At 37.4% G+C, this 21,966-nt stretch overlaps 1 protein-coding gene across 7 annotated transcripts in view; it reads left to right on the top strand.

Moving 5' to 3' along the window:
* The window catches only part of OMA1 (OMA1 zinc metallopeptidase), a 173,575-nt gene that overhangs the window by 57,308 nt on the left and 94,301 nt on the right, over positions 1–21,966 (top strand). For 4 of the 7 annotated variants that reach the window (XM_006934772.4, XM_003990140.5, XM_019837105.2 and 1 more), the window contains exons 8-9: positions 3,310–3,459; positions 20,751–21,206. In XM_006934772.4, coding sequence (XP_006934834.2) covers positions 3,310–3,459; positions 20,751–20,963 — 363 coding nt within the window. In that variant the 3' untranslated portion in view covers positions 20,964–21,206. Of the gene's footprint in view, positions 1–3,309; positions 3,460–20,727; positions 21,207–21,966 lie in introns of those variants that run through there. The other 3 variants (XM_045035917.1, XM_019837106.3, XM_045035916.1) reach the window with 2 other exon arrangements.

The raw sequence follows: 21,966 nt of genomic DNA, 5'->3' as shown, positions 1-21,966 counted from the left end.
GTCCCTGGCTGTCATTTCTTCCTTTTCTTTGTTTTGTGGTAAATTCCTTTGTTTTGTCATTTTGAAGGAAAAAAAAAAGGAATTAATAAAGTAAAAAAGAAAAAAAAACCCTTAAAATTAAAAAATTAAAAACATTCAAAGAAATAAAATAAAGGATGCTAGATCCTCAGTGTCTTTTGGTCTGGTTGTTGAAGCAAGCTGGACAGATTAGAGAAAAAAGGGAAAGATAAGAAAAGATAACAAAGACAAAAGAAAAAGAAAGGAAAAAGGAAAACGTTTGAAAATTTGAAAAATGAATACGATAAAATAAAATGAAATGAAAGTAAAATAGAATTTTAAAAATCTATGAAAAAGTAAAAAATATAGTAGAAAAAAAATGAAAGAAAAATCTTTTTAATAATAATGGAAAATAAAAATAAATTCTTTCTTTCTGTATTCAAAAATGAGAAAAGAGAAAAAAATTGAATAAAAGGACAAGCAAACAGAATTAAGAATGATACAACTGGTTTCCCATAGAAGTCAAGCTGTGAAGCAGTTTATAGTCTGTAAACTAAGCAGGTTGAGAGTCTTGTGTTTGTCAAGAGCACTGTTGGCCCAGTTGGGTGGGGTTTAGTGTAATGGCTCAGTTCTCCACTAGCTGGTGCTGCTTAGCTTACTGGGGTGGATTGCTGTGGTGTGTTTAGGCATGTATGTGCATGCATGGGAGGGGTGAAAATGGTGTCACCCTGCTACCCAGTCTCTAGTATCAGAACTCTGTGCTCTCCACAACTGGCAGTCAAGCACCCCTCCTTAGTCTCTGGCTTGTGTCCCTTCCCCACTTCTGCACTGTCCGTGACTAAGCTGTCAGGCTGCCAGGTAGCACCTCCATCCTGAGTTTTATCTCAGATGTGGCTGTGTTTCCCAACACCTCACTTCTGAGGGACTGTGGCTTTGACCCACTCAGATCCTCTGGCGGAGGGTCTCACTGAGCAATGGCTGGGTGTGGACCATCCCCAGGAATGTTTGCAAGACTGTGCTGCTGCTGATGCCCAGAGACTGCCCCTAGGTGCCAGCCCGCCTCAGAAAATGTTTGCATGATCTTTTAGCAGCAGTGTTTCAGGGTTTATGGAAAATCACAACACACATCTGGCTCCAGGCTTCGCTCTTAACATCCTTGTTCCAACACCAGTGAATGTGGTTGTTCTCCGGGGTCTGCTGGTACCTTTGCCTGTGGGGTGGCTGCACAGCCTCTACCAAATGTCCCCAGCAGGGGGACTGCCACTCCCCATGTGTCCCATGGACCCCTTGGACCTTGGTCTCCGCTCTTGGGGATTCATCCTTCCCACCAGAACCCTGCCAGGTATTGAGCTGCAGAGTTTCAGACTGTGCTCCCCTTCTTTATAGAGTCTTAATGGAATTTAAACCCTCTACTTTCTCCTTTCTCCCTTTTTTGTTCAGTCCCTGTGGCTGTTTCCACTTTTCCACTTTCTCTCCAGCTTCTTTTGGTGGGGGGTGCTTTGCTCATACTCTCCTCCCCACCCCTCCCGTCTCTGTCCTCTCTCTGCACGTAAAAACAGCTCCCTGCCCTCTGTGGCTTCTCTCCTCTGGTTCACCTCTCCGTGCTGTGTACCTGCCTAGTTCTGTGGTTCAAGTTGTGCAAATTGTTGTGTTAATCCTCAGGTCAGTTTTCTAGGTGTGTAAGATGGTTTAGTGTTGATCTGGCTGCATTTCATGGAGTAGAGACGCAAAAAATCTTCCATGTTGTTCTGCCATCTTGGCATAATGGATTAGATTTTAAAACCTTTCTTTTATGAAAACAAAATACTAATTTGTGTGGAAGATTTTTGCCTTCAATACGTGTTCTTAATATATGTCATACTGACAATAATGGGTTATCTTTGGGAGTGAGTGTACTGTCAATGTTATACATGGAGAGAGAGGGTGGGCATTCTCTTCTGGGCTTCTCTAATACTATATTTTATGAGGTTTTTTAAAAGTAATGAGTATATTATTCTTTTATTAAAATACTGATAGAAAATTTTTTTTTCATTCCTATGCCTTTTTCTTTGTTTCTTGCTACTTTTTTTTTGCTTTTTTTAAGTTTTTAATTCCAGTTTACATACAGTGTTATATTGGTTTCAAGTGTATAAATACAGTGATTCAACACTTCGATACAACACCTGGTGCTCATCACAAGTGCATTCCTTCATTCCCATCACCTGTTTAACCCATCCCTCCACTTTCTCCCCTCTAGTATGAGTGTGTCTTGTATAATTAAGAATCTGTTTCTTGTTTTGTGTCGTTTTTTCCTTTGCTTGTTTGTTTTGTTTCTTTTTTTTTTTCTTCAGTGTTTATTTATTTTGAGGGATCACAAGTGAGAGACGGGCAGAGAGAGAATCCCAAGCAGGCTCCACGCTGTCAGCACAGAGCTTGACCTGGGGCTTGAACCCACAAACTGTGAGGTCGTGACCTGAGTTGAAATCAAGAGTTGGACAGTTAACTGACTGAGCCACCCAGGCGCCCCTGTTTTGTTTCTTAAATTCCACATATGAGTGAAATCATATAGTATTCATCTTCCTCTGACTGACTTACTACACTTAGCATTATGTCTTCAAGTTCCATCCATGTAATTGCAAATTGCAAGATTTCATTCTTTTTCATGACTGAATAATGTTTCTTTGTATATATATGCCACATCTTCTTTATCCATTCATCAATTGATGGACACATGAGCTGCTTCCATATTTTGGCTATTGTAAATAATGCTGCTGTAAACACAGGGGTGCAAATATCCTTTCGAATTCATGCTCTTGTATCTTTTGGGTAAATACCCAATGGTGCATTGCTGGATCATAAAGTAGTTCTATTTGTAACTTTCTGAGGAGTCTCCATACTGTTTCTCACTATGACACCAGTTTGCAGTCCCACTAACAGGGCGCCAGTGTTCCTTGTTCTCCACATCTTCACCAACACCTGTTGTTTCTTATGTTTTTGATTTTAGCCATTCTGACAGGTGTGAAGTGATATCTTGTTGTTTTGACTTGTATTTCCCTGATGATAAGTGACGATAGGCATCTTTTCATGTTCTGTTGGCTATCTGGATGTCTTCTTTGGAAAAATCTCTCTTCATGTCTTCTGCCCATTTTTTTAATTGGTTTATTTGTTTTTTGGATGTTGAGTTTTTATATTTTGGATACCAGTCCTTGATCAGATATATCATGTGCAAATAATGGTAGAAAATGCCTTTAAAATGTAATGACATAAAGATAAATTTTTAAAAATGTTCTCATAACTAAGTTCATTTTTTTCTGTCATTAATTCTTGTTCTAGGCTTGTGTGGACGTCAGAGCCAGTTCAGTGTTTTGGCAGCAGATGGAATTTGCAGATAGCCTCCAGGGTCATCCCAAGTTGCCAGAATGGTTATCCACACACCCTTCTCATGGAAATCGAGCTGAGCACTTGGATAGACTCATACCTCAGGTGAGCTAAGACTGTATAAGGCAAGACTTTATTTTTACTGTATCACTTATTTTTCATGTTGTTACTTCTTATGTTTAGAAAAAGAGAGTTCTAGTCTAGCCTATCAATTATTTTGATTACTGTAATCATGGGTTATCAGTTTTCAAAAGACTTGACTGAAAAGTAAAATCCTGTTTGTCCACAAGTCTTGGGGAATAAATTGGAGTAGAGTTGACTTTTCTTGTTGGTGGATGGTTTAACCTTTTTAGTATCATACCTTTTAAACTTAACTGATTTGGCTAAAGTCTAAAACTCAAGGCATATTTTTTTTCAGCATATTGATCCTAATTTAATATCTTCTTGGTGATTTAACCTTTGTTAAAAAGCTTGTTAAAAATACCCATTAATGACTTGTACCAAATTTTTAGGTCAGTTGGTTATCTTGATATTGATGCTAGAATTTGTTTTCTTAGAAAAAAAAATCTCTTTGTATTAGTTTCTTTTTAGTTATTTGTTTATAAAGGTAAAGTATGTGCCGTGTAGTGTTTTGGTTTTTTTGTTTGTTTGTTTTTGGGTAGAACTCCAGAATGGATCAAGTTGAAGCAGCTTTCCCTCAAGTAGTTTTTACTATCTTCTGAAAATCTTTTGACTTAACATCATTCAAAATGTGTTCTTTAGTTATCACATCAGTGCAGAATGCTTGTCAGACATCTCTAAGCCAGGCTACATCTCTTTTCTGTTTCACTTGCATTAAATTTGCTGGTTGGTTGTAAAAGCGGAATATTCTTTAGAATTTAAGAATTGGTATTGGGCTGTTTGCTAAAGGATAACAACAGATCCAGGTGTATTATAAAAGTATCTTTCAGTATAACTTCAAATTCAACTTAAGAAATATTGAGTACATATTATAAGAAAGAAATGATGCTAGTAGGTACAGGGGATACAATAGAAGTAAGATATGGTTCTTGATACTTTCATGCTAAGTACAAATTGATTCTTAATACAACAGGGAATATGACCTCTCATAAGAAAAGTTGAAATGTAGTGGTATGCAATTTGAAGGAATAGTAGCCTGCATCTAGTTAAGATAAGAAACAATCACAAGATTCATTCATTAATTTATGTGATCAGTATTTGTTGATACTCATTACTAATCTCCTATTCTGTGTTCTGTTGCTGGGAATGAGCAAGGACAAAACAAAACAGGCTTTGCTTTCTTGGAGCTAGCATTTTACTTAGGTAATGCAAATAATAAACAAACGTACGTGTGGTATGTCAAGTGGTGATAAGCACGATGGGAAATACAAAGCATGTCAAAGGTAATAGAGAGGGCTGGGCAGTGGAGAAAGTCTGCTAGTTTCTGTTCACGTGTTAAGAAGGACCTCACTGAATAGAACCTGGAAAGAAGCCAGGGAGCCGATCTTATGTATATTTGGAGGGAGTCTTTTAAGCTGAGGAAGCAGCAAGTGCACAGGACCTAAAGTGAGAGCATGTTGGGTGTGCTCATTGAATAGCAAGGAAGACATTGGGGCTGAATGGAGTAAGGAAAGGTGGGAGAATGCTTGAAACTTAAGGGGAACAGATGATGGAAGGTCATCTAAATCACTGTAAGGACTTGACTTTTATGTCAAGTGATGGGGAAAAGCTAGTAGAGGGTTTTCAGCAGAGTTGACCTGACTCCTGTGTTTTACAGTGATCACTGGGGCTCCTGTGTGGAGAGTGGACTGTAGTGGGGCAAGGGCAGAATCAGAGAGACTAGTAGGCTCTTGCAATAATCCTAGTAAGACGTTATGGAGGTGGAAGAGAGAAAGAGAAGTGGTGAGATTTTGGATATATCTTGAAAGGAATAATGAGAGAATTTGTTGACAGTTTGGGCACACTTTGTACCTTTCATGAGTACTGGGGGATAGCCAGACCTTTCTAAATATACTTCGTTTATACTCCTAATTTGAAGGAAAACATTTTGAGAAAGAAACATAAGTGAAATTTACTTGATATAATGTATAATAATCCTTCATCTTAAAATAGGGCAACATAGAACTGGTATCGTATGTGTTTCATTAGTAATTTATGAGTGCTGAAGGTCACTGGCTCTGAGAATCTTCTTGGTCCTCCCTGAGACCCGGGACCCTGTACCACCTTGGGAGGTTTAGCCTGTCTCTAAAGTCATAATAACCACATGGTTTTCTTTCAGAATTTCTTTTCTTTGCGTATTTGCTCAGTGAAATTCTAAAAGTATATGGTTTGTGTAAAGTGAATAATGACTTCTAGCCAACTTTCATCTGAAGCCTGTCCTAAAGTCTGTAAGAAATATGCGTTAGAGAAGTCTTTAAAATAATAATGAATTGATTAGTAAGTATGAGGAAAAGTGATTGGAGAAGCAAATGTTATTTGGCAACCAATGATGAAAAACACTGGGAGATTTTTTTCTTCTAAAAATAAACTATCCTAGTTTAGAAACTTAATTTGAAAACCTCATATAATTTCTTATATTTTCCCCCCAAGTGATTAAATTCAATTTGAAAGTAATAAAACTCTACTACAATATTGGGAATAATTCAGTGGTTGAAGTGAAACTGATAGTACAAGAGTATATTGTTAATTAGAATACATAGTCATAATTCAGAGATTGGAATTCCCTAACATTGTAAGTCTAATTTCTGTAATGAAAGAAAGCAGTTCCTCAGGCAGTATATAGAATTATGTGAATCTATAGACTACTACTAATAAAGACTGCTTTTTGTTGTCGTTGGTTTTTGGTTTTTTGTTGTTTTTTTGTTTTGTTTTGTTTTTTACTTAAGTGAGTGCAGTGTTATATTCTATCTAAAGCTTCTGTCTTTGACATTGCTGACAGTAACCCTGAAGTGATACACATCTCAAAGATAGTTGGGAATACCGCGCCATAGGACAGAGAAATCTAGGCAAGAGATGAGGATTTCAGAGCTGCTTGAAAATGTTATAGTTGAAGCAGAACGGATGAGTTCACTTAGGAAGTAAGCAGAGAAAAAGATGCTGGACAGAGTTAACTGTATAAGGTAGTTTCTCTATTTAATTAGTAGGATAAAGATTGAGCTTCTGGTAAATCAGATTTATAAGAGGAGAAAAGATCAGGAAAATCAGGAAAGTAAGATGATTTGGTTCTGTGAGAACCCAAATCTTGATAATTTTTATTTTCTAAAAAAATTTAGCTTATTAAAGATTATATATTTCTTATTGGATTCCTTGAATATCATCAAAGAAATGTATTATTTTCTACCATACCATATCAACATTTATTTTAAAATCTGTATTTTGTGCATTCAACAAATATTTATTGATTACATGTTATGTCAGACCATAGATGTTATGAACATAATAGACAGAAAACCTTGCCCTAATGAAGCTTATTATGTATGCAGTAAAGGGAGACAGACAGTAAATAGCATTAATTAGTAATGTATAGAATAAATTACTGATACATTGCATATTAGTAATGACTGTTGATGAGGAAAATACAAGAAGAACAATGTATTAGCTTGGGCTGCCACAACCAGAGATTGGGTGGCTTAAGCAACAGAAATTAATTTCTTCACAGTTCTGAAGGCTAGAAGACCAAGATCAAGGTTCTGGCTTAAGCAACAGCAATTAATTTTTTCATAATTCTGAAGGCCAGAAATCCAATAATTTTCTTGCAGATTCAGTTTCTGGTAAGGTCTTTCTGGTTTGCAGATGGCTGCCTTCTAGAACATTGTGTAAGGATATGTGGGGGGAGATAGCGTGTTGATGTCTCTTTCTTTTCTTGTAAGGGCATGTTAATCCCTTCATGAGGGCTCCCCGCTCATGACCTCATCTAAACTTAATTACCTCCCAAAACCCCATCTCTAAATACTGTCATAACATTAGAGGTTAGGGGTTCAACGTAAGAATTTGGGACAGGGGGAACAATTCAGTCCATAGCAGATAGATAACGTGTGAGCACAGGTGGTAGAGGTTGGGGCCAGTCTGAGAAGGTTTCACTGAGAAGATGGTATTTGAATGAAGAATTGAAATAAATGAAAGAATGAGCCATGTGGCTTCCTAGGACAACAGCTTTCCAGGCAGAAGAAATAGTGAGTACAAGGCCCTAGGGCAGGAGTGAGCCTGGTGTATATGAGAGACTACAGGGAAACCAGTGTGGCTGGATGGGGAAGCAAGGGAGAACGTGGGATTTGTAGTCAACGTAAGGACTTTGGATTTTGCTCACAGATGGGCCTCCAGTGGAAAATTTTGAGCAGGGGACTAGAAGAGTAATAGGATTGACTTATGTTTGGAAAGAATGTGATCTATAGCTCCTACAAAGCACTAAAATCGTATAATTTTGAAGTACTTTAGTATATTGTTTAGAAAATAGACGTTATTTGTTTTGTTGTTTTGCTTTTAAATCAAGAAAATGCCCCCAAGTTAGAAAAAATATATACCCTTGCTATTCTTTTAATGTGTATAAAGCATGTAGAAATGCCTATTAAATATAATTCACTAGCATTTAAAAAGGATAAGTATAGGGTTATAGTATTAATAATATTTGTAGTTAATAAGCTGATATGCTATAATTTTATTTACTTGAAATAATCAGTTAAATTTAGGAAACAAATACTCCACGTATTTTGGTTACCATAACAACTTGGGTGAAAAATTGAAGAACAGATGTTACATCAACCTGTTGATGTTTAGTGGTATGACAGTTTTAAAATTCTACTTACACTGTTCAGATTTTAAATTTATGTATAACATAAGTTGTCCTTGAAAGAGATAACGTTGTTTAACTTTCTTCCTATAAAGACTGTTATAAAATATGGATGAATAGATGTGAATAAGGGAAATTGTAAGATAACCCAGGGTAGAAATTTACCTGAAAGATTTATTTTATAACCAAAAGCATTGAGACTGAATTTTTTATTTTCTGTTTCTCTCACCATCTTACTCTCTGCCATCCTTTTCTTGGTTAGGGGGAAGAGGTGGAGAATGACAGAATATAAAGGAAAAACATTTCAATGGCCTTATTGTTGTTTGGGGTTATATTATTATAATAATTTTGAATAAGATTTATTTCTTAATGTTTCTTAGAGCTTTCAATGTCAGCCTTATTTTTAAACTGTTTTTTAAATCTTGATGTTCAAATTTACCACATTCAGTTTTTATAGCTACTAGCAGGCTATAAATGCATTCATTTTAATCTCATTTTATCTTGAATTCTTTAAACTTTCAGGAAGCTGGGAGTTGAACTCCTGTAAATCTCTCTTATGCATTTATAATTGGACAAAGTAAATGCATAAATCGTTAATATTACACATCTCACGAGTTAGGAAATACGGGTGTTTAACACTGAAGTGAAATGTCGTTGTTGGCCAGTGTACACAAGCATACACTGTTCACCTTACAGAATTTCATTTTGTCTGATGTGGAGAGTGTGGAGGAAAAGGCAAATATCATAGCAGCTGCTGTAATTGAATTGGCCTCTGAATCATATAAAGCCAGGAAGCCTGACAGTAACATTGTCTAAAACCTTAAAAAAACATTATGGTGCATGTGATGTGTATCTACTTGAGGCTGAAGTGAATGGGCTATTAGGAAAACAAAAATGCTTTTAGAGGAAAGAAAAGTATGATATCTTTAGAAAACATTAAAAAATTGGAGGTGATTTTTTTTTCCTCTTGAAATGACTTGGTTTCTACTTTCAAAGGAAGCTTTTAACCTAATTATAAAGCTTCTGTGGCCAATAGTTTTTTTCTCCTGTTTTTTTTCTTTCTTTAAAACCTAATTATTATAGTTTTATTTTTTATGAGTGAGTAATTGATAACTGTTTTCCTTGATATATAGAGCCCAGAAGAGTCCTGATGTGCACTAGCAGTTGCATAAATACTTCAGTTGTTACTGGGAATAAAATACAGCCATTTCATAATATATCATTCTCACGTCAGGAGTGTTTGATTATAAATTTATTTGAAAACTTTTTCTTATCTTTCTAGAAGAAAATTGACCTGTGCCAAGTTGGCCTTAAATTTAATTGTTTGTATTTATTAAAATTTTAGTTGTTTATAATTAATTTTTAGACCCCTTAAAAAACTAATCCGACTCCAATTTTCATTGCAGTTTATGAAAGAAAATGAATTAGAGGGAAAAAAAATTTTTAAGGTAAAATCATGACTTACGCAAATATAAGATGAACAATATCTGAGATTTTCTTTAACTTACTATTACTGAAAGAGCCAGTAATAGGTTACAGGGAGCTTACAGGAGAATTTAAGAACCCTAAGAATATAGACAAGTAGGAATGCTGAAATGACTTTACAAATAAATGCAAAATTGATCTGTTATGAGGCAATAATCAATTGCATTCCACCAGATGGTTCACTTACATTTCTGTGGATAAGTATTTGCATTGTTAATAGTTTTCTACTACTTACAGAGTTGTAAGACAACTCTAGGACCATGAAAGGCAGAGGTGACGCTGAAGGATGCACTGGAGAGGATACCCCGATGATCTTTTTTGCCCATTTCCAAGTCTTTCACATTTTTTTCGGTTTTTATTTTCTGTTGTCATCCTTTTGTCTTTCAAGTAAAGATAATAAATCAAATCATCCTGTCAGGCTTATATATACATGGAAGGATTTGTTATTTTTAAGTAGTCACATAGCCATCATCCTTGTTGTATTTATTTTCTCTCTCTCTCTTTTTAAAAAATTTTTTTACTGCTTATTCTTGAGAGAGAGAGACAGAGTGTGAGTGGGGAGGGGCAGAGAGAGATGGGACACAGAATTTGAAGCAAGCTTCAGACTCTGAGCTGTCAGCACAGAACCTGACATGGGGCTTGAACTCATGGACCGTGAGATCATGACCTAAGCTGAATTTAGACCTTTAACTGACTGAGCCACCCAGGTACCCCGTTTTTGTTTGTTTTTAAACATGCCATTGACTTGCTCAACAAATCTAGCCCCACAGTCTATATTTGATTGTTTTGTTTTTTTTTGGTGAGATTGTCTAACCTAACTTGTGTTAAAAAACAAAATTCAGCTGAGTAAATTTAAAGATTAAATTAGCTTTATTCAGTGATTAATGAATTGGGCAGTATCCCATCTAGCAATGGAAAGGAGCTCCAAAGAGCTGAATGAAATAGCGACTTCTGTAGGCAGAAGGGCACAGGGAAAGAGGGGTTACCTCATCCTTCTTTGGGGGACAGAAGGGGACTGTCTGGCAGATTACCTCACTAAGTGCTGACCAGGAAAATCCAGATTTACTGGTTTAAAATTCTATTTCTGGAAGAGGTTGAAACTGCAGTTAGATTAGTAGTTAAAGTCTTGGTTTGATGATGTGGGGCTTATCAGAGGTGACTCTATTTTGGGCCTATTCATTCTTTTTTTTAACACTTGTTTCTCTATATACCTATAGACAGAAGTTAAGTTTTGACAAGAATATTTTATAGGCAGTGAAGCTATGCTTTTCATATTAGGATTCCCTTAATCTGGCTGCTCCACATTAGTGTTGACACATTTGATCAGGGATTTGAATGGTGGTGGCCTGACCCTTCCTTTGTCAACATGGTTTTCTCTCGTAAGGCCAGCACGTGATTGTGGGGTAATGCTTTTAGGACTCTGTAGCCAGGTTTTCATCAACCTGAGAAGTTTCTTGATTGAGGCGACTATCATTGTCCTCTGTCTTAAAAGGCTTACCTGTATGTGCGTCTTCAGGAGGAATCTATATAGAACAATGAAGAAGGAGCTCAGACCAACCAAATCAAATCTAACGGGATAAAAGATGTTGCAGCCACATTTTTCTCCCATGAAGAGTAGATTTAAGAGGTAGTTAAGAGAGGTTTTTAAAACATCACAATGATGATGAGTACATGATAGTTGGAAAGAAAGATGATCATAGGTAATTGTATTTAAAAGACATTTAGCGTCTGAGTGCCCTTAACTAATAACACCGAAAGGACCCTCATCTAAACTAAATCTAAAATAACAATCACAAAAAGCCTCTGAAATGCCCATGAAATGCCCATTTTCTTCCAGTAGGATAAACTTCAAAGAGTAGAAAAATCTGAAAAGAACAAAAAACAAAAACCCCAAGTCTCAGGTATAATTTAAAAGCTTTACTGCATTGGAGAAGACAGGCTAGGTGCCCCCTGAAGCTGGCATGAGAAGGCTCATCTACCTACATTGAAAGTGACAGAAGAAGAAAGAATGATTTTACAAACATAAGATACATCCGTTCCAGAAAATTGCTAAACTTGTGAATACAGCAGACAAGCTCTAAAAGTTTCAGTGGAGGCTGGGAAGAGCAGAATTGATGCCCCAGAGCAAAGACTTATTGATGCTGGAGATAAAGGAACATAGCACAACCAAACTAAAAGACCCACATCTAAAAAAAATATCTGAAAAATGGAAGAATACTGAAAAGACACAAGTCGGGCTGCATATAACAGTGGTAAAGTCCAGAACCTTCACTTACGCCTTAGTTTCTTTGACTGTGATTTCTGTATCACATGTTTGATTTAGATAACACTTCTCAGAGTGGGCTTTTAGAAGAATCCCAAAGCATTATGGCTGAGAAACCCTGAAATGATGTTGCCTAGGTATATAAATCTATCAAGTGTTTAATCTTCATTGCAAAGACAGGATTTTACAAGCTGCCATATATAAAGAGAAAATTTAAAGACACATATGAGTAAGAATGACTTTAAATTTTTCCTTTTAGACTTTGGAGAAGTATAAGAGTTTAGGGGAAAAGAGATAAAACAACGAACAATGGAGGTAATATACTCGAGTGTGCTATCTAGCCAAACCAGCTTTTCTTTCTTTTGAAATAGAAGAAACTTTAATACATGGAACACATAAAACAATATGCCACGAAGTATTCAGCAGCAGTTCTCTTTCCAGAATCTACTGACGATCAAGAATTAGAGTATGTAGTTTAGTTTGTTTATATATGACTGTGATTATAGCTTCCACCCTACTATTCTTAGAAAACTACAGATCAAGTAAGGAATTAACAAAGAATTGAGTTGAAACTATGAAAAATAAGATTCAACTGACATAAAAAACGAAATGCTAGGAAAAAGATGTATTTTTTCATAAAATACAAATACATAAAATACAAAACTTTCATAAAAATATTAGTCGTTAACTCGGGCAGAAACGTGTATACTTAATATAAAAATGTGGTTCAAATTATCAGAACATAGTACAGTAAAATTAATATAACAAAAATTAAAATATGGGCAAATACATGAAAATTAAAATTGTATATGTAGGACAATAAAGAAATCCATAAACAGTGAGAACATGCCTTAAAATAAAAAAATTTTGTAGTGGTTGTAGTTATATTTTCATGGATTGAGTGTCAAACATATATGTCAAAAAATTATCAATTTAAATGTCTGTATTAGTAATAGAGAAAAAGAGAAAGGAAATTGAGAAATACAGTGTGCCCCAGACAGGGAAAATAAAATTAAGTAGAAATAAACAAAATTTTAATAGTTAATTGTTTTAGAAATTGTGTCAAAGTGGAAATTATTGAATCAGACAGACAAAGAGTAAAATATAAATAGGATCAGTAGAAAAGCTACAATAATTAAAATGCAGGAAAACCAAAATACTTGAGAGCATGTTATTTTTAGGTAGATGGTGTTAATTAATGGCTCAGGTCAAGATCAGAAGTAATTAAAATGTGTGCATGCATAAGTGTATGTGTAAGAGAGAGAACTGCCTATGTGGGTACATCTAGAAGTAGAAATTGTAACGAGAATGTACCCCCTCAAATTAATTCTCGGGGAAAGAGGTAAGGTATAATTAAATCAAATAAATAAAAACGACTGTATTAGAAATCCATAGTCATAACAAATTAGCAAAGAAAAGAGCACCTAGCTAGGCCTGGTGGGGATTTACTTTGAAGAATTTTTTGAAAGTTTGAAGAACTGTTATTCAACGAATAATTAACTCTAGCTTCAAAAAAGGGACATTGTTAATTATTCATTTTATGAACATTTTGTTTTCACAAATTGATTAAAAAAATACCTTTAAAAGAATTTATGGACTGGGCATGAACCAACAAACAATACAGTGCCAAGTAACAATAATTATTTCCTCGGAGCAAGCAAATTATCCTCAGATACGTGGGTAGCATATGAAAGCAATGCTGTGAACACAGGAGAGAATTCAGGAATCCTTTTTGATCCCTCTCTTTCCTCTTTCTCTGTGTCCTCCCACAAGAAGATCCTGTGACTTCGCCTTTTCCATTCCTGCTGCTACCGCCCTAGTAAAGTCACCAGCATCCCCCGCTCGCTCCCCCAATTCACTGCAGCCAGCTCATGTTTAATCCTCCTGCTCCATTTTCACCTCAACCCCGACAGCCTGTTTTCAGTATAGCAGCCAGAAAGGTCTTTTCAATGTCATTTCCCTGCATAAAACCTTGCAATGACATCTCTTGAATTTAGAATGAAAATCCAAATTCCTTAGTCTTTGAGTCAGGTGATTGGGCCACTGCTTCCTTCTCCAGTGTTTTCATGTGTCCCTCTCCCCCAGGTTTTCCTTGATTCCAGTGATTACACACTGCGCTTGTTTCCTCCTCACAGCTTCTCTACTCAATCTTCTTGCCTGAAATATTCTTCCCTCAGCTCTTTACACAAACATCATCTCCCCTGGGAGGCTTTGTTCGATTCCCCCCATCTCAAATAGCCCTTCTTCCATGCAGCTGCTCTCTAAGAAAGTTCACGGTTTTGTTTCTTCATGTACACAATGAAAGTGATCTTGTTTACTTGTTTATTGTCTTGTCTCCTCCCCTACAACCTAAGGCCCTTGTTCGCTGTTGTATCCATAGAGCCTGTGACAGTCCCTGAGATGCTTAATGAATATTTGTTAAATGGTAGCATGCTAGGTCATAATAGGAAAGATAGGCTAAATAATACTGGGTTAAAAATAGAAAAATTGGGCAGTACAGTTGAGTAGCAGTTACATTCCCTCATGGAAATTTAGCATGTAGCAAACTAATAGTTGATAATGGGAAAAGGATGCTTAAGGGAAGTACAATAAAAATAGCAGCGGTCTTGGGAGCTTTGGGTTTTAATTCGGATCTACCACCCACCTAACTTTGCAGAAGTTACCTAATCTAACCTTCAGGTTCTTCATCTGTAAAATTGTGATAATATGGGGCGCCTGGGTGGCGCAGCCGGTTAAGCCTCCAACTTCAGCCAGGTCACGATCTCGCGGTCCGTGAGTTCGAGCCCCGCGTCGGGCTCTGGGCTGATGGCTCAGAGCCTGGAGCCTGTTTCCGATTCTGTGTCTCCCTCTCTCTCTGCCCCTCCCCTGTTCATGCTCTGTGTCTCTCTGTCCCAAAAACAAATAAACGTTGAAAAAAAAATATTAAAAAAAAATTGTGATAATATCTCCTGTTTTATGTACATACTTAAGTATTTGTGTCGTAAGGTCCTGCCTTTTCCCCTCTTTCCTTGCCTCTCTCTCTTTTAAGACATTTCAATGACAAATACTCTACATCGGGCCCAAGATTTTAAAAGTGGTTCATATCAGGGGCGCCTGGGTGGCACAGTCGGTTGAGCGTCCGACTTCAGCTCAGGTCATGATCTCACGGTTTGTGAGTTCGAGCCCTGTGTCGGGCTCTGTGCTGACAGCTCGGGGCCTGGAGCCTGCTTCAGATTCTGTGTCTCCCTCTCTCTCTGCTCCTCCCCTGCTCACACTCTGTGTCTCTCCCTCAAAAATAAATATTAAAAGTGGTTCATATCATAACGCCAATTTAGATAAGTAAAATACCTGGTACAGGACAAGGCACATAGAAAATGAACAGTATATGTTAGTTTCTTTCATGTCTAGTGGGAATCCTTAGGTTGGCTAATTCCATATTTAACTCCAAATCTTCCTTGGGATTCTTAGAAGTGTATATTTTTGTTATTAGAATACATTCCTGCTTTCTCTTAGACTCTCGATTCTTAAAGAGTGTTTTCCCTATGACATTTATTATAATGATTTATTCATAGCTTGTGTTTTATAGGTGTTTGTTTAAAATCCACCATGTATTTATTAAGTACGTGTTATGTAGAGTACGTACAGTTAAATGCAGAAAACGAAGTAAAGGCAACAGAAAGGCATATTCTTGTTGTATTGTGGGAAAATATTGCTGACTTTTAAGGAGATGAAGCTATATTTAATAAGATAGATTTGAATTTATAAAAATAAAAGATGTTGACACCCTGAAATGTAATAAAATAAACGTGGAAAGGACAGTAGAAAATAAAAATATTTTACCAACATATGTGATAAAATCTTGCTGTGCAAAATAGATGAAGATTTGATAGAAATGTCTGTGGTCTAATAGGATTTTGCTTGATCGATAGTTGGAGGAGAGGATTCACACATGTAGAAATATTCATAGAATACCTTTATGAAGAATATATAGTTTTTCTAGCAATTAAATGTAGGTCAGACATCTCAAAAGTACGTTTATTCAGTAAAAGATTTACTCAAGAAACAATGTGGTGCAAAAAATTTAGTACGAAAGCATGTAGTGTAAGAGGATTAAAAACAAAACAACAGAAGTAGATTCTCATCCCTTTTTTTTTCTTTTCTTTTTTTTTTTTTTTTTAAATTTTTTTTCAACGTTTATTTATTTTTGGGACAGAGAGAGACAGAGCATGAACGGGGGAGGGGCAGAGAGAGAGGGAGACACAGAATCGGAAACAGGCTCCAGGCTCTGAGCCATCAGCCCAGAGCCTGACGCGGGGCTCGAACTCACGGACCGCGAGATCGTGACCTGGCTGAAGTCGGACGCTTAACCGACTGCGCCACCCAGGCGCCCCCCCTTTTTTTTTCCTAAGTCTTCTTACTTTTGTGCCTCTTCCCAAATTTTTTTTTAAATTAGACTATTTTTAAGAGCAGTTTTAGGTTCACAGCAAAATTTCATGGAAGGTACAGGAGAGATTCCCCATATACCCCTTGCCTTTGCTCAGTCTCCCCCACTATCAAAGTCCTGTGCCAGAGTGGTACATTTATTACAGAAGGTGAACCTACACTGACCCATCTTTATGACCCAGAGTCCATAGTTTATATTAGGGTTCACTCTTAGTGTACATTCTGTGGGTTTTGACAAATGTATAGTGACTTGTATTCACCAGTACAGTATGACATAGAGTAGTTTCGTTGCCCCACAAATATTTTGCCAATTCGTCCTTCTCTCCTTGCTCAGCCCTAGCAACCGTGGATCTTTTTAGTGTCTTCATTGTTTGCCTTTTCCAAAATGTTATGTATATAGTCAGAATCATATGCTGTGTAGCCTTTTTAGATAGATTTTTTTTTCACTTAATATGCATTTAACGTTCCTTCATGTGTTCTCATGGCTTGATAGATCATTTCTTCTTAGGGCTTAATAATATTCCACTGTCTGGATGTAACACAGATTACTTATCCATTCACCTACTGAAGGGCATTTGGCTGCTCCAAGGTTTGCCAATTATGAATAAAGCTGCTATAAACATTTGCCAAGCAATTTTTTGTTCCCTGCCAGTCACTTAACCTCTTTGGGGTTTAAATTTCCTCAATCTGTAAACTGCAGCTGATGATTTCTAAGGTTTCTAATTTTGGAATTATATGGTTATTATCTAGTGGAAAATCATGAAATCTTATGTTATACTGATTATGAATAACTTAGATAATAGGCCTGTATGCTGAAGACATTATAAGTTGGTAAAGCCTTTCTGATAGAAAGCAGTCTGGTCCTGTATAAACTAAAAGTATACTCTGTTCACATCATTCTTTTGGCAGGTATACTTCAAGTAAACCCAAATGGAAGTTACAACATTTTTTTAAGCAAAGATTTTCATAGGGTCATTTATTAAAGCCAAGTAAAACAAAATGAAACTGTGGAAACAATTCAAATGCCCAGTGATGGGGAAATGCAAAGTAAATTGTGTGAGGGCAGGGATCATGACTATGTATCCTGACTGATGGGTACCTAGCAGATCATTCAGTGTGGTGTTCTAAATATTGGCCATTTAGAACTATGTAAAAAGACTGAATAAAAGGACTTAGGGGAGAGAGAGAAGCTTTTACCGAACATAAAAGATTAGATGGCATTCTGCTTTTCCCTTTGCTGCTTTGCATCTCTCATTGCTAAACTCAGCTTTACCAGCTGTTACTTGCTAGGCTCCATACTTGCCCCTTTACTGACACCAGTGAAGGTCTCAGGCATGTGATGTAGCAACCATAACATAGCGGCTTCTCACTTGGAAAAGGACATCAGCATGGCTGTAAAGGAGTTAAAGCAAGAGTGGACTGTGTGTCCCCATTTTGCCAGGGCAGGCTCATTTTGTGCCTGATGTCTCAGTTGAGTTTTAATTTTATTTATTTATTTATTTTTTTGGGGACAGAGAGAGACAGAGCATGAACGGGGGAGGGGCAGAGAGAGAGGGAGACACAGAATCGGAAACAGGCTCCAGGCTCTGAGCCATCAGCCCAGAGCCTGACGCGGGGCCTGAAGTCACGGACCGCGAGATCGTGACCTGGCTGAAGTCGGACGCTTAACCGACTGCGCCACCCAGGCGCCCCTCAGTTGAGTTTTAATAGCATCTTGCACTCTCAAAGGTGTTCTGCTTTGGGCAGTAGGTCACCATTTTGCTGAGGGTCTGACTTTCTGTTTATTTCAGTGCTATAGTTGTGAAACGTTTTCTTGATTTTTCAGTTACATTTAATGAACATTTTTTTTTAATGCTCAGTAGATGATTATGAGATACAAAGAAAATTCAGACGAGGCCCCTGTCACCACAGAATTTCACTTCAATGCTTTTTCCTCTTTAGTTTATTTTGGTAAACCATAGCCTTCTTCAGAATCAGAAGTGTTCCTAGATCTAAGCTCCTGCCCTGGCATTACCCATTTAGAAGACCTTTTTCTGGTTTTCCTCTGGTTGCATGCCCTTCTCTCCTTTGGAACTTAAAGGAATATTCCCATCTAAGAACCTATGCCCCTACCATGTGGCACTGTGGGTATTTGGGATAATGGAATTCCTTGCCCAAACACTTTTGAGCCTGCTTCTGGGCCTGTGTGGATCTCTTCCCTTGGACACATGCACACAAAGCTCCTCATAGTGCCCAGGAAGCCAGGGATAGGAGAAGGGAGTGGACAGCAGGCCAGTGACAGGAAGTGGGTAGGTTCCCTGCAACCTTACACATTCCAAAATTCAAGAATTCTAGTTTTGTACCTGCCTTCAGGGTCATTTTGAATGTGTATTTCTCAAAGTGGGAGAATAGAACATGTTTTCTACAGTAGTTTATTAGCTTGACTTACTGCTTTTAGATATTTAAACATATGTTATCTGAGTGTTTCTATTCTTGCCATGGACCCCACAAATAGCAGAGGCAGCCCCACTCATAGTAAAACCTAAAACCCTATGACCAATAAGAGCCTACATAATCTGCTCTTGCCCATGCCCTGCTCTGCTCCAGCTGTGCTAGCTTCCTCACTGTTTTAGAACAGTCCAGGCACACTCAATCTCTGGTCCTTGCATCCCTGCTGCTGGTACTTGGAATGCTCTTTTTCCAGGTACCCACGTACCTCTTCCCTCTTGTCCTTCAGCCTTCAGGTCTTCTCCCCAGCTACCCCTCCTCCTCTCTGCCCCCATCAATATTTAACAGTGAGACCTTGGTAGGCTAATCTTTCTAGAATTTTACTATCCCCACAAACATTGATTGTTTCCTTCCCAGCTTTACTTACATCCCTTAACATCCATCACTATAAAAAAGTTAAAAGTGGGGTGCCTGGGTGGCTCAGTTGGTTAAGTGTCTGACTTCAACTCAGGTCATGATCTCTTGGTTTCTGGGTTCGAGCCCCACATCGGGCTCTGTGCTGACAGCTCAGAGCATGGAACCTGCTTTGGATTCTGTGTGTGTCTCTCTCTCTTTCTCTCTGCACCTCCAGCCCCTGCTCACGCTGTGTCTCTCTTTCTCTCAAAAATAAACGTGAAAAAAAAAATTAAAGTTATAAGTAATAAGAAACTAAACTAGCTCCTTCCCCTAAATATCTTTCTTTTAACCCCCATTAGATATAAAATGTTTTTGCTTTAAAAATTCACTATTTTAGGGGCACCTGGGTGGCTTAGTCGGTTAAGCGCCCGACTTCTGTTCAGGTCATTATCTCACGGTTCGTGGGTTTGAGCCTGGTGTCGGACTCTGTGCTGACAGCTCAGAGCCTGGAGCCTGCTTCGGATTCTGTGTCTCCCTCTCTCTCTGCCCCTCCCCTGCTCGTGTTCTTTCTCTCTCTCAAAAAATAAACATTAAAAAAATTTTTTTTAATTCACTATTTTAGTTTTTATGTCTTAAAGTCCTTTATGAAACCACTGTAGAGAATCACATAGATCTTCAAGTCTAGTTATTTAAAGCTCCAATCCCCCTACCTGCCCTCAGTTTTAAGGGTAACCATTTCCAGCTCTTAAATAATTCTTTTGGTATTTCCCACCACGTCTACCATCACATAGTCATATTGCTACTTCCTAACTTTCCAGTTTTAAGCATTTCCAATTTACTTTTCCCCGTAGAGGATGAGAACGAAGGGCTCCCTTATCACTGATACACCTGTGCATGCACCCACATGTATCCAGCTCTCCCTCTTCCAGCTGTTTGTTTGTGATTTGGGGTAGATCAAGATTCATTGTTTTTAAAACTGTAAACACCAGTCACAGCTGAACCATGTCATCATTCTGTGATTGCTTTTCCTGTAGCATTTTGTTTTTCCGGGAATTGAAAATTGTCATGATTTTGATCTGCTTAATCTTGTAGGTTATTAGCATCAATGCTCCCTCAGACTGTCCTAGTTACATGTATCTTTCTTCAATATGTTCATATTTCTATATCCTCTTGTTTTCCTTTCCTTGAGAAAGTCTTGGAGTCTTCAGATCTTTTTAAATCTGAATGGTGTTCTCACAGTCAGCTGTAGTGTGACTGAAATCATAGAGATACCTCTCATTTATCCCTAATAGGACATCAGGCAGTCACTGCAGATATTTTTTTCAAATATATTATTGTATAAACAAATAATAAAAATGTAACTATTTACCAGGAATGTCTCTATGGTCCTCTTTCACATGTTGTAATTAAGATACTTTTTATTCCAAAAATATAGAATGTATTCTTATATTTCACTGTTTTGCATAGAGCATAGTAGGAATTACTGGAATAATTTATGTATATATTTATATGTATATATAAATTTATATATGTGTGTGTATATATATGTATATATATGTATATATACACTATATATACACACATATATACACAGAGTATTGTATTCTTCATTTGTAGGCCCTTAAAATTAGAGAGATATGTAATTGCCCACCACTTTCTGGACCAGACCCTCGATTACTGTTCAAACTCAGCATGAAGCATTTTCTTGAAGAATCGGAAAAAGGAGACCTAAATATCACTGCTAAGAAACAGAAAATGGATACTCCTACCATTCAAAATCAGAAGCAAATACCCTTAACATATATAGTTGAGAAAAGAACTGGCAGTTGAATTAAAATTTATGAGACATGGGATATATGAAGAATGCAGCAATTCTTACCATTTTTATGTTCCTTTTAAAAAAAATGATGTTTGAAATACAAAAATTGTATATTCAGGGTCAAATCATGTATATTACAGGTATTACCTAACTTCTTCTCCTAGGTATTTTCATGAAATATTGATGTATTTTAATCTATTTTAAAATATCTTCAATGAAGAAAATGTCACAGAATAAATTTGTATTATGTTTTACTCTGTCTCATACTTGGTTTTGATTTGGAGGCAGACCTCTAGTGGATGAGAAGTCAGAATGTGCAGTAATTCTTGTTGTAGAGAGAGTTCCACCTGAACCTAAACTGGAGCTCAAAGTCTGGGTGGTTATGGTGAACTGGGAAACTGACCATCAGTCTGAAGCACTGTTTACAGAAGTTGATTTGCACTTGGATAGGATTATGTGGAACAGGGGACCTTGGGATAGAGAACTTACTGGTCTTCTCTTATGGACTCCGAGGGGAAAAAGGACTGTCTAGGCAGAAGCTGAAGAAGCTGTTTTCATAGGAGGCAAAAGGAGTGCTCTTTGTGGTCCAAGTGACAATGGGAAACACAACAAGGAGGTAGGGTCATTTCCTTGCAGACACAGTGTGCTGCTAATGTTGTGAAGTCCTAACAAAGTTGTGTCATCTTGGCCCTTCACGACATTACAATTTGGGAGTCTTGGGGGTTCTCAGAGAAGGCAACCACCCTGTTGTCATCGAGGGTACCACCAAGGATGTGGGAGAAGGTGCCACCCACAAATTGACCTCCCTGGGCAGCAGACATCAGTAAAAGGTTGGAAGGAGGTGGGAGAAGAAGCACTAGGCACAGCCTGAGCGGTACTCAGAAATTACTCTATATTCTGGAAATCTGGAAATAGGGTTCTAAAGTGTATTATTATGTGTATAAAATTATTTCTACTCCCAAACTGATGCAGTCTAGTGATGTTGAGTTTCTCTTCCTGGTAGGGACATTTTTC

This window comes from Felis catus, chromosome C1 (genome assembly GCF_018350175.1).
Source record: "Felis catus isolate Fca126 chromosome C1, F.catus_Fca126_mat1.0, whole genome shotgun sequence".
Classification (NCBI taxonomy): domain Eukaryota; kingdom Metazoa; phylum Chordata; class Mammalia; order Carnivora; family Felidae; genus Felis; species Felis catus.
The sequence above is the reverse complement of the archived record's forward strand: the minus strand, read 5'-3'. Positions and strand labels throughout refer to the sequence as shown.